A 25355-nucleotide genomic window follows, 5' to 3' on the forward strand; every position below is an offset into this window, starting at 1 on the left:
GTATTGTCGTGCTGCAGCAGAGAAGAATGTAACACCTTTGTCAAGGCAAGTGTTCACAGATGAGTTCAAGCATCTCAACCTAGGCCTTTACCACCCAAAAAAGGACCAGTGCAACATCTGTTGTGCTTTCAACAGAGGAGGGAGACTCGAGTCATATGACTTGACTCGAGTCAGACTCGAGTCGCAATTTTCTGGACTTGACTAGATCTCTGAAAAGACTCGACTTGACTTTAGACTTGCTCCTTGTGACTTTAGACTTGACTCGGACTTGTGCCTATTTACTTGAAATGACTTGTGGAAAAAAATGTTTTTCAATTATTGTGATTTTTTTATATATTTAAGAATGAACTATATATTTTCCAATAAGTCAGCGAACCCAAGCTACTCTTCTTTATACGCATGCGTAAACTGCTAGACGCTATCTACAACAGCAGATCCCTCCGCGGACAACATGGACACTGCACCAACAACACCAGCCCCAGCCCAGAGGATAATAAAGTTTGGGTTTAGAGATTATGCGTACACGGCCAAGAAAAGAACGACTGTGTGTAATATCTGCAGTGCCAAGATAAGTGATTCATCGGCCACAACTTCAAATTTCATTCGTCACTTCAAGTTGCACAGCGAGAAGTAAGTGGTTGGTCACTGGGCCAACGCAAAGGTTTTGCTAGTTTTCAAGCACGAGGTTTTCTGTGGTATCTATCTACTTCCAACTTAAATCAAACAGCTAGCGATATAATGTAAACTTGAGGTCCACATTCACCACGGGTGTGTTATCCGGTGCCTGTCAAAAACCTACTATGTAATGTCCAAATGTGCACCTCGGTCGATCTCAGCTAATGGCTGCTAAAACAGAGAGCTTTTAGGATGATAGTGGAGGGACAGGGACGTTTTTACTGCTTACCAGGTGAGACCAATTGGGACGGGCGTGTCGAAAATATCTGTACCGGTATTCCTGTTGCTCAAGAACATAAAAGAAAATGCAGTAAATAAATAATACAGCCAATTACCTGTGCTCCTTGAAAGCTCAAATGCTGCATTTATGCCGCTAAACTATTGGTTTGTCACTGTAACTACGTATACTATTGTGGATACAAGGCCAAATGCTTTTACATGTCAGAATCAGAGTTGAAACGAAAATTGCATTACACAAGTTATTTGACAGTAGTCAAACCACAAAATTTCTTTACGTTTTGGGTCAATTGGTTAAAAAAAATGAAAGGAAACACGTCGCCATTGTGGAGGGTGCCGATATTGGCATATCGACACACATGATTGATCATGTGTTGATAGGCTAATATCGGCACCCTTCGCAATGATTGACTTTGCTTGATTAGATTTGTTTTCTTAAAATTTCCATATAATATTTTGTGTTATGGGATCAAATCACCTGGATATTTAGGAGTAAGAACATACAAACTTTGGCATACAGTACTAATTTAGAATGCAATATCTTTTTTTTTTTTTTCTTTTTTTTTAAGATTATGTTTATAATTACTCTAGCCTAATGTTTAAAATGTGTCTATTACATCTTGTATCTCCGATTAAACATGATTTTGGGGAAATATTGTGTTAATGTTGGTACACAACAGTATATGATAGCAATATAAGGTATAGTAGTAGTAGTAGTAGCCTTTATTGTCACTTATCTGTATATATATGTAAGAGTTTGTGTATGTGTAGGCCTGGAGAGTCGCTACGCCTGGCATCATAACCTAGGTGCCTCAGTCCGCAGGATTGTCATAGCGATACACAGCAAGTTGCCTTGATCAGGTCCCAGATAGAGTCAACAATCAGCAGGTGTCTTTGGGGAGTAGGGGAAGGAACGCAAGAGTGTCTCACTGCAGTGCTCTTCCGGGGTAGTTGTTGTTCCAACAGCGGCCTTGGCCAAGGCCAGTGCTGGTTGAGGGGAGCTGAAAACAGATAAGATTGGGATTGTTTGGTCTTGGGGCGAGTAGTCGCATTCCAATTTACACGCCTATTCTCCTTGTCCATTCTGGTCTCCGAATCGATCCATTTGCCTTTGCAAAGCTGTGAGCTTCTCCATAATGTTATCCATATTGTGGTCCATAGTCCCAGTCTGAGTGCTGACAGCTCTACCCACTGCTTCAATCATGACGGGCACCCTTGGGCTTTGGACCGCTGTCACCGTCTTCTTCATTCCTCGATAAACCAGGGCAATGCCTAATCCAATCAGCAGAAGACCTGTTATCATGGTTCCGAATAGGTAGATATCTTCAATGTCCTCCACGGAAAGAGCCGCCAGACACATGACCCGCCACCTCTCCCACGCGTCCATCGTGTAGCCAGCTGCGAACGTTCCGGCAGGGCAGTCAGGTTCCCCCGAACCCAAGCTTCTCGTCGAGAAGATGGTGTCAATTGCGTTGAGAGACCAGTTGATCAAATCCATGATTTCTTAGTTTGGAGAGCAGTGCGGAGAGAGTCTCTCAAAGTACAAGACAGTAGACTAGACGAGACGAGAGGAGCAAAGCAGGGGAGGTAAGGGGTAGGAGAGGGAGAGAAAATGCGACCGCCTTCGTTGAGAGCCAAAGAGAAAGACTATGCAACAGGGTTAACATTATAATAACGCTATAATACCAACGTTAACGATACAATGTTTAATTTCCTGAAAAATAATGGTTTTGGAGATGTGAGGATTCCGACGGCGACAGTGACGATATATTTATATGGTGAAGGCAAGGAAGAGGTGATGAGAATATAATACCAACCATAGTAACTTTATTAAAAAAACAAGAACGTAATTCAACAAGAAAACAGTCCACCGGAGAGAAACAACACAACAGGGAACAAACACATGCAGGAAACTAGGAAAAGATAACAAAGTCCATGGATACAAATGCAAATCTGACTATATACACAGCAAATGTCAGAGTGTTAAAATCCCAGAGTTTTGATGACCAGAGTATAATTTATACACTTTGGAGTAAACTGGGCTTAAAGTACACTTGTCAGGTTTCACCATAAACTCTCTCAAGTGTTGTGTGTTGGTTCAGTGTTGATCTGGAGCTGTTGTAGTGTAAATGGTGGGATGATGAACTCTTTGAGAGTCAATCTGTTGCTGTACCGTCCGCACATGAGTTTAGGTTTCGATACGTCATCAGATCGACTACGCGTTGTCATTGGTTGAATCAAGATGCAGCCTCGACACCAGTTTCTTTCCAACTGACATCCGAAGACGTCGTCGACATTTTGATTTCGCAGGACTGCAGGTAAGAAACCACCAAGTGAATCATGCCGAATATTCCTGTTTGTCTTCTTGTTTTAATTCTCATAACTAAAACGCTAATGTAGAAGTAGAAGTGGTGTGACGTCTGGTAATTTTGTTTAACTAGCTAACTTACTATACATTGGTAACGTTAGCTAAAGTAATTGCCAGTGTTAAATCTGGTAAAACAGTTTTTTTGGTGGTAACGCTAATCAAATGATCAACCATTAAATGAAATTTCAAAATGAAAATGCAGCATTCATTTGTAAGCTGCCGCTCCCTATCTCGGGCCTTGTGCAGGCAAAATTGACTAACGTTAGAGCGTTAGCCTTGAAAGCTAACGTTAACGTTACAGATTCCCGTCTGAAATGACTGAGTATGACTTTATTTGCACTACATTTGGTATTGTGCGTGTTCAATAAACCAATTGCATTTTTATGTTGTAGTAACGTGAGGAAAACTACAGCAATGCTTTTCAAAGTGCAGTACCAAGGTCCTTGGCAAGGAAAGAAGTACATCAAACTCAATGAAGCATCATATCCAGCATTTCTCAGGGAGGGTAAGTTAATGTTAATAGCATTCTTCTCTTCGTTCTCTTTATAATGGAAGTTTAGATCAGTGGTCGTGTTAACCGAATATTTTCCGTCATTGACTGATTTTTTTTAGCAGTGACGGAAACAACTGAAAGTCAAATCAGGGTTCCTACAAAGTCGCGAAAGTTTGTAAAATGCTTGATTTTAATTTATTTTTTTATGACGTCAGATGTAACTAAAAATATAAATAAAACTGGCTGACAATCGTTATTTTTTATTTTTTGTTTAATTTCGCGAGGCGGCATCCTCTGTTACGAAGCACGTCTCGCATAATTCCATGTATTTGGCGCCTCGTGCAGCCTATTCGCCTGGCGCGCAAACATCTACATTAAGAAATGTTGCTTGCTTTCATTTGATCGATAACTGGCCTAGAAGATGATAAATAAAAACTGACTGCGTCGACGATCAACAGACAGAAAGGCATCCCGTTCTGTAAGAAACACACTGATGTGAGCGCTATGGGAGAATCAGCCTTCACCAGCCACTCCAAAGGTAATCGGAGACAAATATATACAATTATGAATTTGAATGAATTCTTTAAAAACATTAATAAGTTAATTAACATCGAATCAATATATAATTGTAATGTAGGGAGGGGAGGGGGATGTTCTTTCCGTCGTGCACGTTTGTGTGAGCGCTCTGGTTTCCATTTACAAAAGCTAAAGTAAACACCGAGACCATACTGAATGCTATCAACTCTCTCGGTCAACGTGTAGACGACCGCATGGAAGAATTTAGCACGCAGTTGCAACAGCACAGCTCCATGCTAGCTTCTATTGCTAAATCGGTGCAGTTCAACACAGAAGAGCTAAAAGAGTGTAAAACGAAAATAAAACACCTGGAAAAGAAAGTGGAGACACTGACTAAAGAAAATGAAGACATGAGGGGTCAGGTATTGAACAATGACAGATACAAAAGACGGTGGTGCCTGCGCATCAAAGGGAAAAAAGAAACGGCTAATGAAAACATAAGAACGGAGGTGGTGGAGCTTCTTCGCAGGATTGCACCGGACCTGGCGGTAAAGATGGATGAAGCGGTCGACGTTGTCCACAGAGTGGGAAGAAGGATGGACAACCGGCAACGACAAATAATCATTTTATTTGTGCGACGAGCAGTGAGAGATGACATCTGGAGGCGAACAAAAACTTCTCCAATCTGCAAAGAAGAGGGGATTCGCTTTACTGAAGATCTGACTCAAGAGGACTGGCGTTCCAGACAGGCTCTCTGGCCAATTTTGAAACCCAATTTTGGAAGCTTTTGCTAATAATAACCAATTGATAGACATCTGGAGAAGTTTACATAGTGGGGTGAAACAGTTTACCTGGCATAAACCTAATGGTCAAAACAAATCACGAATTGATTATTGGTTGATAGCAAACTCAATATCAGATCATGTCACAGAAACAGAAATTGCTAACTGTCCTTTAAGTGATCATTGTATTATTAACCTGAAAATCCGAAACAGTAATAAAACTAACAAACCAAAAGATTATTGGAAATTTAACTCTCAGTTACTAAAAAACTCAGAGTTTTGTCATTCCATTAAAAAAATTATTTTTGATATAAAAAATGACAATACACTAGACACATATATACGAAAATGGGAATTTCTGAAATTTAGTATTAGAAAGTATTCAATAACGTTTGGTAAAAAAGTGAATAAAGAAAAGAGAGCTCAAGAAGTAACAGTGGTTAAAGAACTCATGACACTTTATAGTAAATCAGATTGGAGTGAAGAGGACAAAGAAAAAATAAGTAATTTGCAATCCAAATTGGATAGAATGTATATAGATAAAGCTAAAGGTGCATATATTAGATCCAGGGCCCGGTGGATTGAAGAAGGAGAAAAGAATACTGCATACTTCTGCAAATTAGAAAAACGCAGACAAGAATATAATTCGATTTGTAGTCTAACAGTTGATGGAGAGGAATGTACAGAACCCAAACGCATTGAAAAAGAAGTTTTCAATTTTTATAGGAATCTTTATAAATCTTCCTACTCAGAACAAGATGCCTCATCTTTTTTTGATAAAATTAACAACTTGATTCCTGTTATTGATGAAAATTTTAAAGAAGTTTGTGATGAGGAACTAAGAATTGTAGAATTTGACTATGCTATAAAAAAAATGGCTTCTGATCGTTCGCCAGGTCCAGACGGTATTACATCTAATTTTTATAAACACTTTTGGGAAGACTTAAAATACCTATTGTTTCAGGCTATATATGAATGTATTAATCAAAAAGAACTGATGCAAACTATGAAACAAGGTATTATAAAATTGATTCCAAAACCTGGAAAAAATAAGAAAATATTAAGCAATTTAAGACCTATTACACTGTTGAATACAGACTACAAGATTCTAACAACAGTTTTGGCAGCAAGATTAAAGACGGGTATATCTAAATTAATCAGCCCAACACAATCTGGTTTTCTTAAAGGAAGATCCATCCATAATAACATCCGCCTGGTCCTGGATCTCATTGATTATAATTATTTAATTAAGGAAGATGGTTTTATCTTTTTTTTGGATTTCCATAAAGCATTCGATTCAGTGGAACATTTATTTATTGTTAACACACTGAGACACTTTGGCTTTGGAAATAAGTTTCTTGATATGATCACTATGTTGCATACGGATATTAATAGCTGTGTTTCCCTCTCAGAAGGTACATGTCCTAGATTTAAGGTTGAACGAGGAATAAGACAGGGCTGTAGTATTTCTCCTCTTTTATTCATTGCAGTGACTGAACTACTAGCAATTGCGGTCAAAAATTCAAATATTAAAGGTTTAGAGATAAACAACCACAAGTTACTCATAAGTCAGCTCGCTGACGATACAACTCTGTTTTTACAAAATAAGGAACAAATACCAGAGGCTGTAAAAGTAATAGAGCGGTTTTCACTAGCATCGGGCTTATATCTGAATCTGAGTAAATGTGAACTGATGAGCATTCATAACTGCTCTGAATCCTCACTATATAATATACCAGTCAAAAATGACATTAGATATCTAGGTATTTGGATTACCAAATCCTCAGATACAAGTGAAAAAAAGAATATCCAAGATAATATTGATAAATGTGGAAAAATTTTAAACAGTTGGCTACAAAGAGATTTAACATTATTTGGAAGAACGATGTTGACCAAGATTGAATCTATTTCCAGACTGATATATCCATCCTACTCTCTTGCTATTTCTCCAAAGTTAATTAAAGAAATTCATAGAATCAATTTTAATTTTATTTGGAAAAATAAACATCACTACATTAGAAAAGGAGATCTGTTGAAAAATTATGAGGAAGGGGGCATAAAGGCAATCGACTTTGAAATTATGAATGGAATATTGAAAATTAAATGGCTCCAATCCTTTTTGAGGAATGGCGAAGAGATATGGTTCTCCTTACCGGCATATATCTTTGATAAAGTGGGAGGTATTACATTTTTAATAACATGTGACTTTGAAATATCTAAATTGCCTATAAAACTTTCAACTTTTCATCAACAGGTTTTGTTACAGTGGAAACTGATGTTCAAACATAACTTCAGTCCCCACAATGTTCCATTATGGAACAACAGAGTTATATTGTGTAGAAGGAAATCTATGTTTCTGAAAGACTGGTGGGAAAAACAAATATGGTCAATTGTTCATATATTGGATGAAAATGGTAATATTCTTGAATTGGAGGAATTTAATTCTAAATATAATATTAACTGCTCAATTGTGGATTACAACAAAGTAACACAGAACATTCCAAAGGTCCTTATTCAAGCAATAAAGAATAATCTTTTGAACATTGCATCACCAAGACTACACAAAATTAAAATCGATTATTTGGACCTGGTAGATACAAAATGTAATAATAAATTCCTTAAGCAAACTCTTGTTAACATTTTGTACCCGGGTAGAACAAGAAGCACTCTCTTCTTTCTTGGTTATAACAAATCTGAAATATCTTCAATTAGAACAAAATTCCTAAAATATCCAATTCTCCCTAAATTTAAGGAAGTACATTTTAAAACAATAAATAATATATATCCCTCTAATGAGTTTGTAAAGAAAAGATTCAAGTTTGAGGTAGACAATTGTCATATCTGCAACATTAATGTTGAAACAACTGAACACCTGTTTTATGAATGTCAACTGGCTCAGAATTTATGGAAATCTCTTCACAACCTGTTGTCCTCCAGATCTATAAACATAGATTTCTTTTCATATCAAAACATTCAGATGGGTGTAATCCTACAAAATAAAAATGATGAATTTTTGGTCAATAATCTAATTATAGCAACAAAATATTATATACATAAATGTCGATTTGCTAAGTCCTCCCCCACATGGTCTGCACTTAAAAATGAACTTTTGTTGTTTCAAAACTGTCTTATAAAGGTTGAGAATGCCCAGGCTAAAAAACTGCATAAGAGTTTAATAACACTTCAGATGAGCTGAGTCCCTCTTATTTGGTTTGTTATGTTATTTATTTTGTTTTAGTTTATTTTTATTGTTTTGAGTTCTTTCAATCTAGTTTGTTCTCCCTTGTCATGTGAACAGTATAGAAAATGTCTTTTCAGATGATTTGCAGGAGGTGTGACTCTTAGTTTATAATACAATAAGATTTATATTGTACATTTTGAGAATGTCATTTTTCTTCTTTGGCAAACGTCTTCATTGTTTATTGTGATGAGGAAAAACTCAATAAAGTTATTAAAAAAAAAAAAAAAAAAAGCTAAAGTTTACATTTTAACGTCTGCAGCATTGTATGCATTGTAGCCAATCGAAAGTTTAGTTTTTCATGATGCTTATGGACTAAACTTTAAGGAGTGACCACCGCTTTTACCAGAGTGAGTTCTGTAAATATTAGTTCCGTGATAACCATAGCAATGGACGTGACAAAAAAACTCTGATATGACAATATAGCCTACTGTAGATCTGTGCATCATGTCTTACTGTGTAAATACAGACTAACAGAGCTGCCACTGCAAGAATAAATAAAACAAATCAGTGTTGGCTGAATATGTTTAGATTCAGTTAAATAGTCTATTGATAACACTTAAACACTCTTTTTCACGTGTCCTTTTTAAAACAATGTTTATTTATTAAAATAATATTTTAAGGAATTTAAGGAAGATATTCATGCATTGTATACTCATTATTATCATTATTATTATTCCAACCATCTACAAAAAACTCAACCAGTTGACAACAAATATACAAAAATATAACCATATTTTTAAAAAGTATCCAAAGAGTGATTTAATATACATAAGTTGTATTTATATTGAAGATTCTAATATTTTAGCTTGTAGTTTTTTAAAGGGGAGCCGTTTATACTATTTATATTATTATTTTTGTTGCTGCTTGAAAAATGGATTTAGGAAATAAAATGGAAATAAAACGAAAGCTATTTAATGTCTTATAATTAAAATATGAAATAGATTATAGTGCAATTTTTACGACCATATCCATCTAAATAAAGGGCAATGTGAAAGTCTTACGCAACCACTGGTTTAGATGTATGTGTATATGAAATTTTATTCTCAGCACCATGCTAGTCTACTGTAGCTTTGCCCATTACGATAGAAATAGTGCTAAAAAACATTATTGTTCTCCCAATTTGTTGCATTTTTAAACGCAAGTACATATGTTTTTTCTCTATTCAAAGCTAAAGAGAAGTTCAGCATACCCCCTAAGACAAACATGTGCTGGATGACACTGGAACAGAGGTTGACGAAGAGGTCTTCAGCGACATCCTGGATAGTAACACTGTTCCCCTCTCTAAAACATCCCTACTCCAAAAAAAGGCTATGTGAGTACATATTTAAAAGTAAGGTTAATCTTAATAAACAAATAAATAATGTTCTGGTGCATTTTAGAAGTCTCACACTTATTTTCTAAAGATCCCTATTGATTCATGCTAAAACAATTTTTTTTAAACATTTCCATCTTTGTTGATACTGTCTTTAGGAACACTTTTTTGACATAGACAGCAATGAGGGCTACATTACCTGGAAGATTAAAAACAATTTACTATCGTTTTCATAGGCTTCAATTTGCACAATGTTTGAAGGAGAGCATTGTGCAGAATAAAATTTCCCAGATAAACTACAGAAAATTAAAAAATGGCTTTTTAATCCAACCAATTGATTAATAATTGACAGGTTAATCGATTATAAAAAAAAAAATGTTAGTTGCATAACTAGTATTGTTATTGAAAAGAGTTTTGAGTTTTAATATTGATGTAGTATCAAAAGTTTTGGTCAGGTGTATATCATGCTTAAAGCAGGTGCTTCTGCCTTCTCAGGTTGGGATAGTGACATGGCCTCACTGCTGCTGCTGGTCTACCTACTGCCACCACCTCCAAGTGGAAAGAAGGGAGCTGTAAAGATCAGTACCCGGGAAGCTGTGGACCATGTAGTCAAATTTCATAAGGTCAGTGTGTCCTGATCTCCAAAGGCAATAGCCATTGTCAAAAGGCAATTGTGTAACCCCCCAGATTATTGATCTGTTTCTTTTCAATGTCACCTTCACAGAATTTTAAGTCTGATAATTTATGTTTTGCCTCCTTGAAGTGCATAGCGAATAGAGAGTGGGGTTCACCTCTTTTGACTGCAGTCTTGTGCTCGTTCATTCTTATTTTTAGTTGTCTGTCTTGCCAACGTATTGGAGTTTGCTGGGACATGTGATAAGGTAACCAACATTGATGACCTCTCTGTTTAATTCTCTCTCTTTGTGTGACCGTGGTACAAAAACCTTGGTTACCTTATCACATGCTGAATATATCCTGCATGGGAAAGCTAACTGTGCAATCAAAGGTTTCTATCAGAGTGTGACTTATCCATCAAAATGTGATGTTCAGTGTAGATTCATTTCAGTTTATTGTTATCTTACAGTCATGTCGCAGCCTTCAGGAGCACTCTGGTCCAAACCAGCGGAGGCAGCCCTACATCCTGGCAGTTAGGACGACAAGAAAGCACATCCACAAGTTCTACATTGCATTGGATGGTGATCTCCTTCCCTGCAAGGGCAAGTCTTCCCTGTCAGCCTTTGATTAACTTTTCAAAGCACATTATGTTTTTGGCATCTCCTATGATCAAGCCTTAAATGGCATGTACACATTTGTGCAGACCACCATCTACAACATTGATGTAGATCATTCTCACGGAACTCCCAGAGTCAAGGACCTTAGAGCTAAGCTCCTCAACTAAAGAGTTATGATGTTCAGATGCTGTGTTTGCAAGTCTGGGTCAGTCAATTGATGTGTGACCAGACTGGATGCCACCAGAGATTTTGGACTTTTTCAGGCTTTAGAAAACATCTCTATAACAAACATAACGTTAAAAGTCTAGATCAATTTGAGAACAAACCCGTCATAGTTGACGTATCTGATGAACCCGTAGTTAATTTAATTCTAGAGCAACCAGAGAATTCTCAAAGCTGTAATGAGACCAAACTACTTATGGTTTTGATAGAGATTTTCAATATATGGTTCCTGTACATGTGTTTGTATGAGTTTGTGGTTTTTGAACATCCATGAACATTGTTAAACCTGTTAACCGTTGCCAGAGCGCGGGCGCACTGAAGCGGTTTTATTTATATATAGTTCAAAGTTACTATCAGATTTAAAGTTATACCTTGACAAACTATACATCATTAAAAAGATATAAGACTCAAGTTTCAGAATTTGACCACTATTGTATTCTGAGAAACTTATAGCGACAGTTATTTCTTAATTTGTGTCAGGAGTTATGAAATGAAAAAATGAGTCGATACCTTTGATATGAATTATGCGCGTCAGCCGCTTTCATTCATAAAAAAAACTCCGTGCTGTCGTCATGACAGCGATACACAAAACAACGTCCTTCAGGGCTTTAGCTAAAAAAATTGCAGATTTGGAGAAATATTGATATATTCTCATAGGTTTACATCAGATTTCTATAGACAGGAATAATATTTATTGAATTTATACCCAAATGCGTCGATGTAATCATTATGAGCGTTTGCATACTCTGTTAATGTGTTTTCAATTCATACCAATAGCCTGAGGGCGCCCTCGCCGCCCAGTGCACAGTATTAGAACATGAAGAAGTGCCATAATCATGTGACAATCCAGGAAGCCTCGAACACACACACAGCTAACAACAGATCGCGCTGTAACTATGGCTGTAACATGCAGATACAGACATTTTGAAGACAATAAACATGTTTGCTATGATATTTGAGTTACCTGTGTTTTTCAATCCATGCCAGGTATTTCCATAATAATAGATTATATTTATAATGTAATGCTAATCTATATAGAATCGTTGTGCAGAACACTATCCAATAGTATATTTTCTGTCTGATTTTTTATCTGAAGCCAAATTAGATCACAGAAAATTATTTAAAATACTCGATTTGCTTTATAAAGTAAGTTTATAAGTACAAACATGGTTTTAATCTCATAAATTGTCGTGTATTGATGGTGTGCTAAGCTAACATGCTAGCTAGCCCTAGGTGCACCTGCCACCTAGAAGTTATATTTTTATTATTTTTTGAATGCTTACTGAAATGTTTCTTTATTCAAGAAATGCATTAGATACAGTTTAAAATGTAAGGGTGAACTTTGAGAAAAGAAATTAGTGACTGAAACCATATGAATAGCCTGTGAATAGCCAGTCGTTAGTAACTATAATGCAGACAAAAGAAATGCATATTTACAGCCATAACCAGGCTGGAGAGGTGTGAATGTGTGCAGGGGGAGACTGAGACTGAATGGGGCTCGTTTGCACCACCAAACAATAAAGAAAATATACTGGATAGATGGTTAGAAGATGGCAATAAACATCAGTAGCATTTTAGCATCAAATCAAAATAAAGTCACATGACATGGTCTTGAAAAACATTTCACTAAATACAGAGTTTTGGACTTATTATCTTAAGATTTTAAACATAAAATGTTTAGACATGTGGCATTAGCTGTAGTGCATTTCTAGATTGCTCCAGTGCCAACTTCAATTTTATTTTCATGAGGATATTTCATAAAAAATAATTTCTAATAACTTTACAAAACTTTGAAGCTATTTATAACAATTTTTGTCATTATGACAATAATTAATTCTACATTTACAATAAACTGCCAGGTGTCAGCTTTCAAATGAGATCATACTTGTGCTTTTAGTACAAAGGGTTCATGAACTGTATCTGTTTCAGTTTGGGTATGTCATTTCTTGGGATTTTTCAAAAGTGGGGTTACAGCTTAACAGGTTAAATAAACGGACATTGCACTGGAAAAAGCACTGACTTTGCGTATTTTTCACTTACTGATGGTTCTAGGTTTACACTGCAGGTGTTGGAAACTATTGTAACACTGTAAATAAAAAAGTACCAGCTTTAGAGTACATTTGTACTCTCCAAGTGTTAAATAATGAGCTCTGCAAAGGTTCTAGGTTTACACTGCAGGTGTTCAAAAGCACTAAAACGGTGTCAAAAGTACTAGTTATAAGAGTACATTTTAACTCTCCAGGTGTTCAAATGTAACTCTATTTTGAGAGTATATATTTTACACTTTTTACAGTGTTCACTGAACACCGAACTCTTGGACCTATATATACACTGAAACCAGTGTTCAGTGAACTCCTATAGAGTACATTGAACACTCTGATTTTTGCTGTGTATAATGTCATTGTTTATGACAACTTGCATTGCATCCTTAGGTACCTATGTACACAATGCACTTCACTTAAGCTCTGTGTTCCATCATCTTTATTGGGAATCAGCGAGAGGACTATTGCTGAAAGCATTGAGGCTGAGAAACAAACTCACTTTTATATGAACTCTGTCCACATACACCGAGTCTCTTCACACCCCACACAGATAGACTGTAAAAACAGCACAGTATTTTTGGTCTGGCAGTTTATCATGCAATTCGGAAGTATGGGCTGTGTCGGTTAAGCAGCACAGAGAGGGCCTTGCTCCACCCGGAGAGTTTCTCTCTTACCCAGTTGCCTGTGATGAGCGGCAGGGGTGAACCTGGTCAAGGGCTCTTTTATTCCCAGGCACTGGCAGACTCTTGTCCATGCTCTGTGTGTTCCTGGCTCTGTGACTTGGGAGAATTTGTCAATGTATAGTATTGCTGTGTGTGCCAGCGGCCCCAGAGGAGAAGGTAAAATAGGCAGCTTGCGAAAAACCTCAGAGTTTGTTCACAGACCAGCCTGCCGAAAAAGATCCCGCAAAGATTTCCCATATGTAATTAACTGTTTTAGGTAGGTAGCTATAAAACTACACTTTTTTCCTGCTGTTTAATTTCTTTTTCTGTAGCGTGGAATAGGACATTATTTCACGCTTGCTCAGCGCCCATTCGCAGACTGCTGTCTTCTTGTGTCTGTCTTTTCAGCTCTGCTCCAAACCAAGACAGCCAAGATATCATAGTTGTGCTTCTGACATTAAACCTATCCAAAATATGTTATTTGAACTTTGCTGTCACATTTACATTGGCTCTGTTAATTCCATTGGTTGAATTTCACTTATTTGTATCTGCACAATCAGGAATTTCATGTGAAGATCCCCACACAAATTTCACTCATGTTTATTTTGGCTCACTGACCAACAGAAAGCTGCTTGTTTTGAAATGACTTTAAACTATGCTTCATACATCTGTACATTATTGACAATAGACACTGTAACTTATTTTGCACACATTCTTGTGACCATGTATCCTTTTTTGAGAAAGTATTCCCAGATATTCAAATATTGAAAATGTATTAACGCAGTCGAATTAATTAAAATATTTGATTAATATTAATATTTTGTATTTGACCTATCATTTCTGTGTGTTTTATATGCTTGTTTGACAATAACATTATTAGCTTAGCAGCATGCTAACCCCAAACATAAATTTTGCATCTGGGTCTATGACATGATGTTCATTTCTTTGGTCTAAATCTATTAATTTATTTTAGAATACATTACAAATAAAAATAAAATAAAAATCAAACAATGATTCATTTTTAATATAAAAAAAATGTTTTATATTTTTGGGGAGACATGAAGTCAAAAACTTCAGGGTGATACTGCTATCCTAAAATTGTATGTGGTGTGACTCCCTTTTCATCCATGTATTTATGCATTTACCTCATCATTTGTATCAAAATATCATAACTGGAACTTCCGGTGAAATTAAAGACTTCTCTCTGGTGATGTATCCAGGATGTCTCCAATAATTTAGTCCACTAAACTCTACCCCTGCAAGAACAGGTTCATCTGCCCACATCTCAACATCCAATCAACAAGCGGTGCACAGAAACAAGGCCCCACCCTATATTTGCTGTTATTTAAAAACATGTTACACTTGTATGCATTGCTACATAATTCCATTGTATCACATTTTTTTACTTCATGGTTACACTACATGTTATTTTAGAGTCATTTCATTGAAACCAACATGATACAAAGAGTTCAGTATTTAGAACTTGCCACATGCAGTAGTGCCGTTTTGTCTGGCTGCTATCTATGTTGAGTGTTCAAAATCAGTCTGCCTATGTAGGCAGTAGACAGCAAGGCAGCTTGCTAGGTTTTGGAACATATGTTTTGTTCCCCCTCTTGTGGTTCTGGTCAATGCAGTGGAAAGCAGTGGGGAGTTACTCGGGCATAAAGATGAGGTTCAACCAACCCTGAGTGCCTTAGAGGTGAAGAGTCCATGCTAGAATATGTTTGTTGCTCCTGTATGAAAGTCAAGCAATGTGGGTCGTTTAATGGTCTTCAGCAGCTAAAGAAAATATCCCACAATTCCCCTTTTTCACACACGGTAAGGATTTTGGGCAATCAAAACAAACCCTGTTAACTACTGTGGTCCTTGGAAAAATTTGAAGGATTCTTGTGCGGTGTACGAAGATGTGTAAGTATGCGTATGTGTGTGTGTTTTTCAGCAAGACAGGTTTGCATTAGATGCTAATGACAGTAATCAAATGGGTTTACCGTGCATAGCGGTGCTGTCTGCCTCCCATGTCTTTGCCAGCCCTTAATCAACTGATCTGTTTCTAAACTAGTATCTCATGCCCAGTGTCGTTAGTTATATAGTGCTCACAGCAGGCAGCTGGTAGGCACGGCATCACAGAGCGCTTCTCGACCTCTGCCCAGAGGAAGACATGAAAGCCAATGAGGTTATTCATTTTCTGGGATGATGTCATTCTTAAATAGCCTATAATCAGCAGTTTCCTGCTAACTGATTGGAGGAGACAGACCAAGCTGGCTGCAGTGTACGGTTAGGCTTTGGACGCCCATATATCCTCATTTATGCCAATTAGAAAATGGCACAATGGCAAGATTTTTTTTAACTTCCCATGAATGTCTTTCAAAGGCAGGGATTAAAAACGAAAAAATAAATAATCAATTGGTTCACTCTGAGCAGAAACAGTATTTTAATGTTTCTGTTCATGTGTTCCTTCTGTAACATTATAGTTTTGAAAACTGTTTAATTAGAAAAAAATACCGTTAAAATGTTATTGTTATTTTGCCTATATTTTATACCAGAGCTTGAATTAAAACGTATACTAGTTATTTTCACTTAACCTCTTAACTCGTAACTAAGCTGTCGGCAAAACCTCATACAGTAGTTCCCCATCCACCTCAACATGAATGACGTCCTGCACACATTTTGGAGACCGTCTCTGCTTGTTTGCAGTGCAAGGGTAAATAAAAAAAACTGTTTCTTTGAATAAGTACAGGGTTTTCTTTAATCAAAACATGATGTGTAAAAAAGATAATGTTTTTTAATTTGACGTACGGAGAAGATTGTCATAAGCCCCGCGCAATGTCCGAGTGACGCAATTTTCATTATCAGGAAGGTCTGTGGATGTCAGCGCACACTGTTGCGTGCAGCCCAATTACTATTAATTTTTTTTTTCTCTTTTCTGGAAAATAATAAATAGTAGTGGTTCTACAGTAACCTGCAATTCTCGCTGGTTTCAAAACACACCACGCTGGAAATATCCAGCCATGGTAACATATCCTCGGATAAACTCCTGCGATCCAACAACTAATGCCAGCACATTGCCTTGCGACTTGCAAAGGAAGACTTGACAACTGAGCGCGGGCATTTCACTCTCATTGGAATGCGTCAATGTCACATTTGCATAGGCCGTACCATTTGAATTCATGATTGGTTGACTGCCAAATTAAAATCTTACACAGAACCATAAAATATTGTTATTAACCAGTTAATGGTAATTTCTAGTAAGCGTTTCTGTTCATATTGTTTAAACTTGAACAAGGTTTTCCGGTTTTTGTTTTTGTTTCTTGAACTGGATCAGAGAGCTGTCCAAAGGTCTCTCTCAAGAAGAAAGTGACAAATGCTAAAATGCCTAATATTATGGGTCAAACTAACGGAGATTGTCATAGTTTCTAAAGAAAATGTGAGTGGTATGCTGCTGTCACAGGTCGGGGTGGGCCAAACCAGACTGCACCCACCCCTAAACCACTATCACCCAGAGGAGCGTATCAAAGGAGGAGGCAGGAGGCAGGAGTAAAAGGAATAACAACTTTATTTTGTATTAAAAAGCAATTAAGAGGTCCTAGTCTAAAATTCCTTGTCCTCTCCTTCCCAGGGACCCAGAGCAGCACCGCCGCGGGTATAAACCGGCGAAACTCCCAGTGGGAGAGCGTTGGACAGGTGAATATCCCAGGTGAGTAGAGAGAACAGAGATCACTTCCTTCGCAGACGGGCGTCAGACTCACAGTGGGAGAGCGTTGGACAGGTGAATATCACAGGTGAGTAGAGAGAACGAAGGCCACTTCCTTCACAGACTGGCGTCAGACTCACAGTGGGAGAGCGTTGGACAGGTGAATATCACAGGTGAGTAGAGAGAACGGAGGCCACTTCCTTCACAGACTGGCGTCAGACTCACAGTGGGAGAGCGTTGGACAGGTGAGTATCACAGGTGAATAGAGAGAACGGAGATCACTTCCTTCGCAGACGGGCGTCAGACTCACAGTGGGAGAGCGTTGGACAGGTGAATATCACAGGTGAGTAGAGAGAACGGAGGCCACTTCCTTCACAGACTGGCGTCAGACTCACAGTGGGAGAGCGTCGGACAGGTGAGTATCACAGGTGAGTAGAGAGATCAAGGCTCGGCTGCAGCAGACTCCAAGTCGCAAGCGGAACGGAGCTACACTAGGACAGACAGAATCAACTTCAACAGCAGTGTACAGTTCTCACGTGTATTGCAGGGGACAGATAACTTCACACCATGCAGGTAGGCTTAGGGCTGCAGCAGACTCACAGTCGCAGGCTGAACGGGGCTTCTCTAAGACAGACAGAATCAACTTCAACAGCAGTGTACAGTTCTCACGTGTATTGCAGGGGACAGATAACTTCACACCATGCAGGTAGGCTTAGAGCTGCAGCAGACTCACAGTCGCAGGCTGAACGGGCTTCTCTAGGACAGACAGAATCAACTTCAACAGCAGTGTATAGTTCTCACGTGTGTTGCAGGGGACAGATAACTTCACACCATGCAGGTAGGCTTAGAGCTGCAGCAGACTCACAGTCGCAGGCTGAACGGGGCTTCTCTAGGACAGACAGAATCAACTTCAACAGCAGTGTATAGTTCTCACGTGTGTTGCAGGGGACAGATAACTTCACACCATGCAGGTAGGCTTAGAGCTGCAGCAGACTCACAGTCGCAGGCTGAACGGGGCTTCTCTAGGACAGACAGAATCAACTTCAACAGCAGTGTACAGTTCTCACGTGTGTTGCAGGGGACAGATAACTTCACACCATGCAGGTTGGCTTAGAGCTGCAGCAGACTCGCAGTCGCAGGCTGAACGGGGCTTCTCTAGGACAGACAGAATCAACTTCAACAGCAGTGTATAGTTCTCACGTGTGTTGCAGGGGACAGATAACTTCACACCATGCAGGTAGGCTTAGAGCTGCAGCAGACTCACAGTCGCAGGCTGAACGGGGCTTCTCTAGGACAGACAGAATCAACTTCAACAGCAGTGTATAGTTCTCACATGTGTTGCAGGGGACAGATAACTTCACACCATGCAGGTAGGCTTAGAGCTGCAGCAGACTCACAGTCGCAGGCTGAACGGGGCTTCTCTAGGACAAACAGAATCAATTTCAACAGCAGTGTATAGTTCTCAACAGCAATTACACAGTTCTCACATGGGGTGAACGTTATCTCACAGAGGTTCTTCTTTCTGAACACCGCACGTAGATGTAAGCAATCTCACTCAGCTCTCATGGTAAATAGTAGATCCCCAGGGCACATGGGCAGTTGCGGGGCAATAACAGGTATTCTTCCACACACACACACTGCAATCCAACTCTAAACATGTATTCGTGAGGGGAAACGTCAATTTACACACGGCAATTCCACTCTTCCAGTGCGCATAAGGCCAGCACTCACCCACAGCTCCTGGTCTACCGGACTGATGATCGCCAGGGGCGGACAGAACACTCGAGAGATTGGTCTTCACAGTCACAGACGGACTTCACTCTGCTGGACTCCAATCGGAGAGAGGAGATGAGGAAATCAACAGGAATCAATATTTCACTCGGTGAAAGGTGTACACATGCTCCAAACACTTCAATCCAATACCCAATTTAGTGTAAAACACATGCAGTTATGAGATTCAGTCTGATAACTACTCATCTCTCTCTTCCCCAGCTCAGTCAGCGAATTTCACTCCTCTTGACCGTCCCCGAGTCCTCTCAAATAACACTCCTTTTCCTTCAGGACGACCCCTCAACTGCAGTTCCATACACAAATCCCCACGGGAGAGAAGCCACCAACAATCAGGGGGAAGAACAATCCAGATCAACGGGCAGAAAAACAGCGCAACACCACACAGCACAACACAGCCTTCTCTTCCTTGTGTGTTTTTATCCTGTCAAGAAGCGGGAGTGGTCTCAATCAAACACTCAGCGTGAAGCCCTTACACCTGTCACCAATCTGCCGTTTAGTTGTCATGACGACAAACACTCATACAGGTCCGGGGATGGTGTTACGCTGAAAAACGTCCCGACGGGAACAATTCTCCAGAGGGGAATTGTTCCGGGGCTGTTTGTCACCCCGTGACATACCCCCCCCGCCAAACCGTTCTAGTCCCGAGAACGGTCTCCCAACACCCAGTCTCCGTACCTGGCTGGAGGCTGGCCCCGATTCTCCCGCTGAGAACGTCGAAGTGGAGAGCGGGGGGCTTCAGGTCGTGGTCCTGGGCCTAGGCCCCTTGGGATCACTGCCCATCCCACCAGTGGGAGCGTCCACGTCATCTCGGCCTGTGGGTTCTCTACCACTGGCTTAGAATAATTCGGGCAGGGGCGGATCAGGTTGCGATGTAAAACTCGTTCCGGGCCCGTCTTCCCTTCGGGCCGTAAGGCATATACAGGTTGGTCCGGATGGGGTTGTCGCTGAACGACGTATGGCTGAGCCTCCCATCGGTCGCTCAATTTTCCCTTCCCCCGTCGGCGATTATCCCGCAGCAGCACCCTCTCCCCGGGCAGTAGCGGAGCTTCTCGGGCAGTCCGATCGTATAGCCTCTTGTTCTTTAGCGCTGCCTGATTAATCCGGGCAGCGACTTGTTCATAGGCGGACTGGAGGCGTTGATGGTGACTTACTACCCAATCGGACAGACTACCTCCCTCTTCTTTCCCAGCGGTCCCCAAGAGCATATCCATTGGGAGCCTCAAATGTCGACCGAACATCAGGTAGGTAGGAGCATAACCGGTGGTACTGTGTATGCTGTTGTTATATGCCTGCATCACTGCTGGGAGCCTATCTGCCCACTGACCCTGCTGTTCTTCCTCCAGAGTCCCCAGCAAGCCCAATAGGGTTTGATTAAACCTCTCACACCCTCCGTTCCCTTGGGGGTGATACGGGGTCGTATGGGTCTTCTTACATCCGTACAGTTGGCATAATTCACGGATCACCTTCGACTCAAAGTTAGCCCCTTGGTCTGAATGGAGGATTTCAGGGCTTCCAAAGGGCTGAATCACATACCTCCAGAGAGCGCTGGCAGTCGTGAGGGCAGTTTGATCCACGGTGGGAATGGCCCAAGCATACTTGGTGAACAGATCGGTGACAACAAGAATATTTTGGATCTGATCCACCGGTCGTCCCAGAGTGAGAAAGTCCATTGCCACCATATGCAGGGGTGCCTTGGCCTGGATCGGGGCCAGGGGTGCCCGTGCTTCCCTCCTGGACTTGAACAAGGTGCAACGGGAACATCCCTGAAGGTAAGTCCTAATGGTGCCCTCCATCCCAGGCCAGTAGAAATGTCGCCTCAGCAAAGCCAATGTCCTCTCCTGCCCCTGATGTCCCATCCTAGCATGATACGCCTCCAACAAAGCCTGCCTTCGGCCTTCGGGGACCACGATCTGACAGACCTCCTCTCCTTGGCCTGGGTCCTGAAGCGCCCTACAGAGCACCCCGTTCCTCAGATAGAGTCTTTCTCTTTGTCCCAGCAGGCCCCGCACACTCCGAGGCTGAGTTCGACGTTCTTCCCCCTCAGGCCAGATCCTCTGCTCTACCCATGTCCGCACCCGCAGCACATCTCCATCTTCGCCCTGCCACAGCCTCCAGCGTTGTGGTTCCCATCCCCAACAGGGAGGGGGATCCTCAGGCGTCTGTCCCGGTGCTTCAACAACTCCCACCATCAGCCCCTCGTCGGACCCTGATCCTGGGGTCGGTATATGGCCGGCCGATCTCTCACCCGGTAGCCTGGATAGCACGTCAGCATTGGTGTGCTCTCTGCCTGGCCGATACTGAATCTGGTAATCAAAGTTGGCCAGTTGTGCCACCCAGCGTTGCTCTACTGCCCCCAGTTTGGCTGTTTGTAGGTGTACCAGCGGGTTATTGTCTGTAACCACCTGTACCTTAGTCCCCCACAGATAGTCTTTAAACTTTTCGCCCATCGCCCACTTCATGGCCAGTAGCTCGAGTTTAAAGGAGCTGTAATTCGAGTCATTCTTCTCGGCAGGATGTAAACTTCGGCTCGCATAGGCAATCACCTTTTCCTCCCCCTGTTGCTTCTGGGCCAAGACAGCTCCCAACCCTAGCTGGCTAGCATCGGTGTACAGGATGAAGGGCTGGTTAAAGTCGGCATATGCCAATATCGGGGCCTGTAGAAGCTCCTGTTTAAGCTGTTGGAACGCGGCTTCACAGGTTGGGTCCCATTGAATGGGAGGGGATCCTCGGCCCCGTGCTCGACCCATACCCCCCAACAGCTGGTTAATGGGCTTGGCGATTTTGGAGAAGTTCTTGATGAATCGCCTATAGTAGCCCACAAAGCCCAGGAATGACCGAACTTGGCGCACCGTTTGGGGAGCTGTCCACTCTTGCACTGCCCTCACTTTTTCTGGGTCAACGGAGATCCCTGCCGCACTGACCACGTGTCCCAAAAACTTAACCTCTTTCTTGAAGAGCTGGCATTTGTCGGGCTGTAGCTTTAGTCCATAGCGTTCTAGGGAGCGGAAGACTCGCCCAAGATGCTCCAGGTGGGACTCGAAATCGGGAGAGTAAGTGATGATGTCGTCCAGATAGACAAGGGTGGTATCCATCACTTGGCTGCCCAAGCAGCGCTGCATCAGCCGCTGGAATGTAGCGGGGGCGTTGCAGAGGCCGAACGGCATCCGGTCCCACTCATAGAGACCGAAAGGGGTGGTAAATGCCGTCTTCTCCCGGTCTCGCTCGTCCATCTGCACCTGCCAATAGCCGCTGGCCAAGTCGAGGGTGGAGTACCAGGCAGCTTGAGTAAGGCTCGTCAAAGAATCTTCCACTCGGGGCAGCGGGAAAGCATCCCTCTTGGTTACCTGGTTCAACCGACGGTAATCTACACAAAACCTCCAAGACCCTGTCTTCTTGCGGACTAACACTATCGGTGCGGCCCAAGGGCTGCTGCTCTCACGAATAATCCCCTTGTCGAGCATTCCTCGCAACAGAGTGCGGATCTCAGTGTACAGGGTCGGGGGTACAGGTCGGTAGCGCTCTCGGCTCGGCGCGGCATCCCCAGTTGGAATCTGGTGTTTCACTACATCGGTGCGACCATAGTCTTCCTCGTGAGTGGAAAACAGGTGCTGCCACTTCCTCAAGAATTCATGAAGTTGTCCCACTTGCTCTTCCCGCAGTCCGTCGCCTCGTAACGACTCTCCCCTCAAGTGAGCCGGCAGTCCTCCGGTCTCTTCCACTCCGGGACCGGCCCGGGCCAAGGCCACTTCGACCACTGTGGGACCCACCCGCTGGAAGTTAACTTCATCCTGCTCACAAACCTGTTGCGGCTTTACTGAGGTCACCCGGACCAAGCATTGACGATGATACAGGTGAATAAGGAAGGGACTCGTGTTCCTAACTCTCACCGAGACTCGACCTCCCCGAACAGTTGCCAGTCCTCGAGCCACCTCCACCTTGGGACCCTCTTCATGGGGTTCCACCATAACCCACTCTTGCGGAGTATAACGTCGAGGGGGCAGTCTGGCCCAGATTACAGCCTCACTCTGAGCGGGGATCGACAGGGCGTAACGACAGGCCACTCTTCCTGTACTCTCCCGATCGTGCTGTTGTTCGGCCAGACATATCCGGCGGCAGTCGGCTCGGATGCGATCCCACTCCCGACTGGCTGGGGTTACGGTTGCTTGCGCCGGTCCGCTCCGGAATAACTCCTCCCAGCACTCCGAGATGACATTCATCCCAATCAAGGCCCGATGGGACCCCAGACACGGGTCTCGGACAACCACTACCCCCTTCTGAGGCACTACAACTCCATGGATCTTCAAATCAGTCACGAGGTACCCCACATACGGTATGTCCAGCCCGTTGGCCCCACGTAGCGTCAACCAGGGGGCTTCGGCAGGAGGCCTACCATTGGTGCCAAACAGCTCATAGGCCAGACTTTCAGCAAATAAGGTCACTTGGGAGCCAGTGTCCAAGAGACAGTGTATTTCTTGGCCATTAACTTGGGCCATCACCACCGGACAACGGCCTATCAAATGATTCTGAGAGGATGCAGAAGGAGAGGGGTCTAATAAGGGGGTCCCGACCACTTGACCCACAGTGGCCGGAAACTCTAAAAACCCCCTCGTGATGCTCGTCTAGCGGAACACTGGCGGAAGTAGTGCCCAGGCTCTCCACAGCCATTACAGATGGGCCGCCCCTGTTCGTCCCACTGGAATCGGGAGCCCACTGGCCGGGGAGGACGGCGTTCCGAAGGGCGACTCCCATCAGAATAAGCCCGCTCTCGGGAATGGAAAGATGGCGGTGGGCGCTCTCGACGGAGCTCTTCTATAACGGACTTGGACAACTCGGACATTTGTTCCCGAACATCTCGCTTCAACTCTTCCCGCAGGGCCTGCTTCCAATCGGGTGCCGGAGGGGCCGGGAGGGGGTCAACAACGTTGGCAGCTAGACAGCTGGGAGCTTCCACATGTTCCGCCTGGTCACGCTCGAGGGCCAGGGCTTCTCGTCTCAGCTCCTCAAAGGTTAAGTCTGGTCCTCTCCTAAGCTGCACCCGCAAGCTCTGGCGTACGGGGCCCTCTCGCAGTCGAGAATACTGCTCCCGCAGTTGCAAGGCAAAGGCCCGCACAGATTGTCGAGGACCTTGGCGAGAATTGAAGAACTTCGTCCTCAGAACAGCTACCGGGGTGGTGTCTCCATACTGCCCCGTGAGAAAGTCGAAAATGGCCTGGATCGTCGCTCGGTTGGCTTCCGGTGCTGCCTGAACTTCTCTTCTCGCCTCCCCTTCCAGGGAGTTCAAAACAAACTGGACCTTCTGTAGGGCACTCAACCCTTGGACCCCCGCCAGATATTCCACCTGGGTCTTCCACAGGGACAAACTTACTTCAGACCCCGGACCTCCATACCTCGGGGCCCATGGAGCACCCATGAAAATTGGCATGACGGGTTGCCGATTCCCAGGCTCTTCCCCCTCCGCCATCTCGGCCTCTGACCGCTCAACTCAAGGTGAATCCTGCCGACTACGCCAAATGTCTGTCACAGGTCGGGGTGGGCCAAACCAGACTGCACCCACCCCTAAACCACTATCACCCAGAGGAGCGTATCAAAGGAGGAGGCAGGAGGCAGGAGTAAAAGGAATAACAACTTTATTTTGTATTAAAAAGCAATTAAGAGGTCCTAGTCTAAAATTCCTTGTCCTCTCCTTCCCAGGGACCCAGAGCAGCACCGCCGCGGGTATAAACCGGCGAAACTCCCAGTGGGAGAGCGTTGGACAGGTGAATATCCCAGGTGAGTAGAGAGAACAGAGATCACTTCCTTCGCAGACGGGCGTCAGACTCACAGTGGGAGAGCGTTGGACAGGTGAATATCACAGGTGAGTAGAGAGAACGAAGGCCACTTCCTTCACAGACTGGCGTCAGACTCACAGTGGGAGAGCGTTGGACAGGTGAATATCACAGGTGAGTAGAGAGAACGGAGGCCACTTCCTTCACAGACTGGCGTCAGACTCACAGTGGGAGAGCGTTGGACAGGTGAGTATCACAGGTGAATAGAGAGAACGGAGATCACTTCCTTCGCAGACGGGCGTCAGACTCACAGTGGGAGAGCGTTG

At 42.6% G+C, this 25355-nt stretch overlaps 1 protein-coding gene across 1 annotated transcript; it reads left to right on the forward strand.

Moving 5' to 3' along the window:
- Window positions 1-3684: 3684 nt before the first annotated feature.
- LOC311299397 (uncharacterized protein) lies at window positions 3685-19728 on the forward strand (the record flags this gene model as incomplete). Its single annotated transcript, XM_084422941.1, has 6 exons — window positions 3685-3785; window positions 9481-9624; window positions 10120-10247; window positions 10709-10841; window positions 17399-17476; window positions 19535-19728. The coding sequence occupies exons 1-6, from the start codon at window positions 3695-3697 to the stop codon at window positions 19726-19728; spliced, it is 768 nt and encodes a 255-aa protein (XP_084279067.1). The 5' UTR covers window positions 3685-3694.
- Window positions 19729-25355: the final 5627 nt, after the last annotated feature.

This window comes from Rutilus rutilus (genome assembly GCF_951802725.1).
Source record: "Rutilus rutilus genome assembly, chromosome: 11".
Lineage (NCBI taxonomy): Eukaryota > Metazoa > Chordata > Actinopteri > Cypriniformes > Leuciscidae > Rutilus > Rutilus rutilus.